Source organism: Ochlerotatus camptorhynchus, unplaced genomic scaffold, assembly GCF_037179485.1.
Source record: "Ochlerotatus camptorhynchus isolate MF236.1 unplaced genomic scaffold, CSIRO-AGI_Acam_v1.1 ptg000767l, whole genome shotgun sequence".
Lineage (NCBI taxonomy): Eukaryota > Metazoa > Arthropoda > Insecta > Diptera > Culicidae > Ochlerotatus > Ochlerotatus camptorhynchus.
Genome location: NW_027041234.1, coordinates 1 through 1,998, shown reverse-complemented (window position 1 = coordinate 1,998; position 1,998 = coordinate 1). Strand labels below are relative to the sequence as shown.

General features: G+C 42.3%; 1 protein-coding gene across 1 annotated transcript; it reads right to left on the bottom strand.

The window, feature by feature from the left end:
* Window positions 1-351: 351 nt before the first annotated feature.
* Window positions 352-1,298, bottom strand: LOC135714951 (uncharacterized). The gene is made up of 2 exons (XM_065238358.1): window positions 1,189-1,298; window positions 352-1,106 (listed from the first exon to the last, which is right to left on the bottom strand). Exons 1-2 carry the CDS (start codon window positions 1,235-1,237, stop codon window positions 691-693), a joined length of 465 nt encoding a protein of 154 aa, XP_065094430.1. The 5' UTR covers window positions 1,238-1,298; the 3' UTR covers window positions 352-690.
* Window positions 1,299-1,998: the final 700 nt, after the last annotated feature.

Genomic DNA, 1,998 nt, shown 5'->3' with positions numbered 1-1,998 from the left:
AGAATTACTCTACCCGACGGTTATGTTGGTTTGCGTGGGGGTGCTTTAAATTCCTAAAAATCATCGAGAGAAATCAATGTTTACAAAAGCTGCTACGCCCTAATTTCAGCTCTATCTAGATATGTTCGTCATTTGGTTGTTCTGTTTCTCGTCCGTCACCGGAACCATTTATTTCATTCTTCACCTTCATAGGAAAGCAAAAATCTGCGAAAAAAATATAGCACTGTTCATATTAAACCGATTTCGTCATCAATCGATTATTTTAAAATGATTAAATTCTAACCACCACGGGGAAAATAACGGAGGTAATTGGGTATATGTAAAAAAGAAAATCCATTTTATTTGATGGGCCACATCGTTTCCTGAGTTAACGATTGCTGCAAAGCACATTTTGGTGTATCATTTCCTTTCTGCGTTGGTCTTCGTTTGATTCTGGAATCGATTTTCCATAAAAAAAACTGTCTGGGTTTTTTTTTTTTTTAGTTGTTGTCTTCTTCACTGTCACTATTTTCGAATGCTTAGCTCATCTACTACAAAGCACAATATCCTGGAGGGGAGTCTGTCATACAGATTTCGCTCCCTCCCTTCAATTTGAAACACGCGCACATACACACTAAAGCGTAAAAGATGAGATTGTAAGAGATGAAACGAGTCACGACTTGGGAGCGTGAGCTACCGCCCAGCAGCCCTCTACTTCAGCAGATAAGTTACAATGGCGACCAGGGTCAATCCCAGCAGCTTCAGGTCGAACCCGTATCGACCGGCGGAGTTGCAAGCATCCATGTCGCATTGACTGCAGAAAGCTTCCTGGATGTTGTCCGACGAGAACTTGCCGTCGCAAACGTTCAGGGACTTGTAGATGCAACCCTTTATAATGGTCGACGACTCGCTGTTCTTTTCGTCGTACTTCAGATGGTAACACTTGTAGTCACCCGATGGAAAACTGATTGTGCTGGGCTTCACCGTGAACAGCAATGCGGTTGAGGCCAGCGCGGTTCCAGCACCGCATTCCGTAATCTCCAGAGGTTTCTCATTTTTTTGCGCCTCGTTGCTATTGCCAGCTTTCTTCACTTCAATGCCTTGCATGCATTGCAACGCGCTGATGGCTGCAGATGTAGAGAAAATGAAATGCTATTAGCGTCTACTTCAATAAAACAATAATACAGGTGTACAATGCGAATATCTTACCCTGGATGCAGACCGTAGCCAGAACGACTCCTACAATCAAGTATTTCATCTTGTTTCTAGTGCAGTAATTGCTTATATGCAGTTTAGTCTGAACACGAACAGATAGCACCTGTACCCGTTGTCAGTTAGATCACAAATGAAATGAAATGAGTATGGACCGAAAGCGCCAATGCGTCGACTCTGGTTCAACTCAGTGGAGGGGCTCGCTTTGTCTATGTCTTATATGCTTGTATTGGATTTCACTAAGGTAAATGTTCCAGTAGTAGCATCGTAGCAATAGTTACGATATTGACCTATTTTCCCTATTTGCCGGAAATTGTGGTGCAGTCCATAAAAAAGCAATCGGAAAGGAAAATACTAAATTTTCTAATTTCAACTATGGATACTATGTACTCCACTACTGGAACATCTACCCTACTTACTGCTCGGTGTCTGAATGTTAGTTTTGCTTCGCTCCGAGGGGTCGAGTTTATTTAATAAGTATAGTGAAGTCATGTAACACGTTCGGCTGTTCGGGTGTTCGGTCACGACAGTGCTACCCTTTACGCATAATATAATTGAATGGTGGGTATGGGATAGTTTCGTTCAGGCATTAGCTCTCACTATATAGGGATGATTGATCATCGGTACACGGCCGTCCAATCTCACTCAGAGAGAGAGAGAGAAACTTCTACTCAGTTGGAAGAAAAATTTCCAAACACGTAAGTCACTCAGCGCGAGTCACCGTCGTTTTTTAGAAATTTCGCTTTCATTTGAGTATAAGTTATTATCTCTCTGAGTGAGATTGAACGGCCGTGCAGAAGAGATGTG

What these genes read in the sequence shown, in the direction of transcription:
- LOC135714951 (XM_065238358.1), bottom strand. Translation starts at nt 1,237, where the DNA reads ATGAAATACTTGATTGTAGGAGTCGTTCTGGCTACGGTCTGCATCCAG. An exon ending in GGCTACGGTCTGCATCCAGG is followed by an intron (nt 1,107 to 1,188) that starts GTAAGATATTCG and finishes CTACATCTGCAG; the next exon opens with CCATCAGCGCGTTGCAATGC.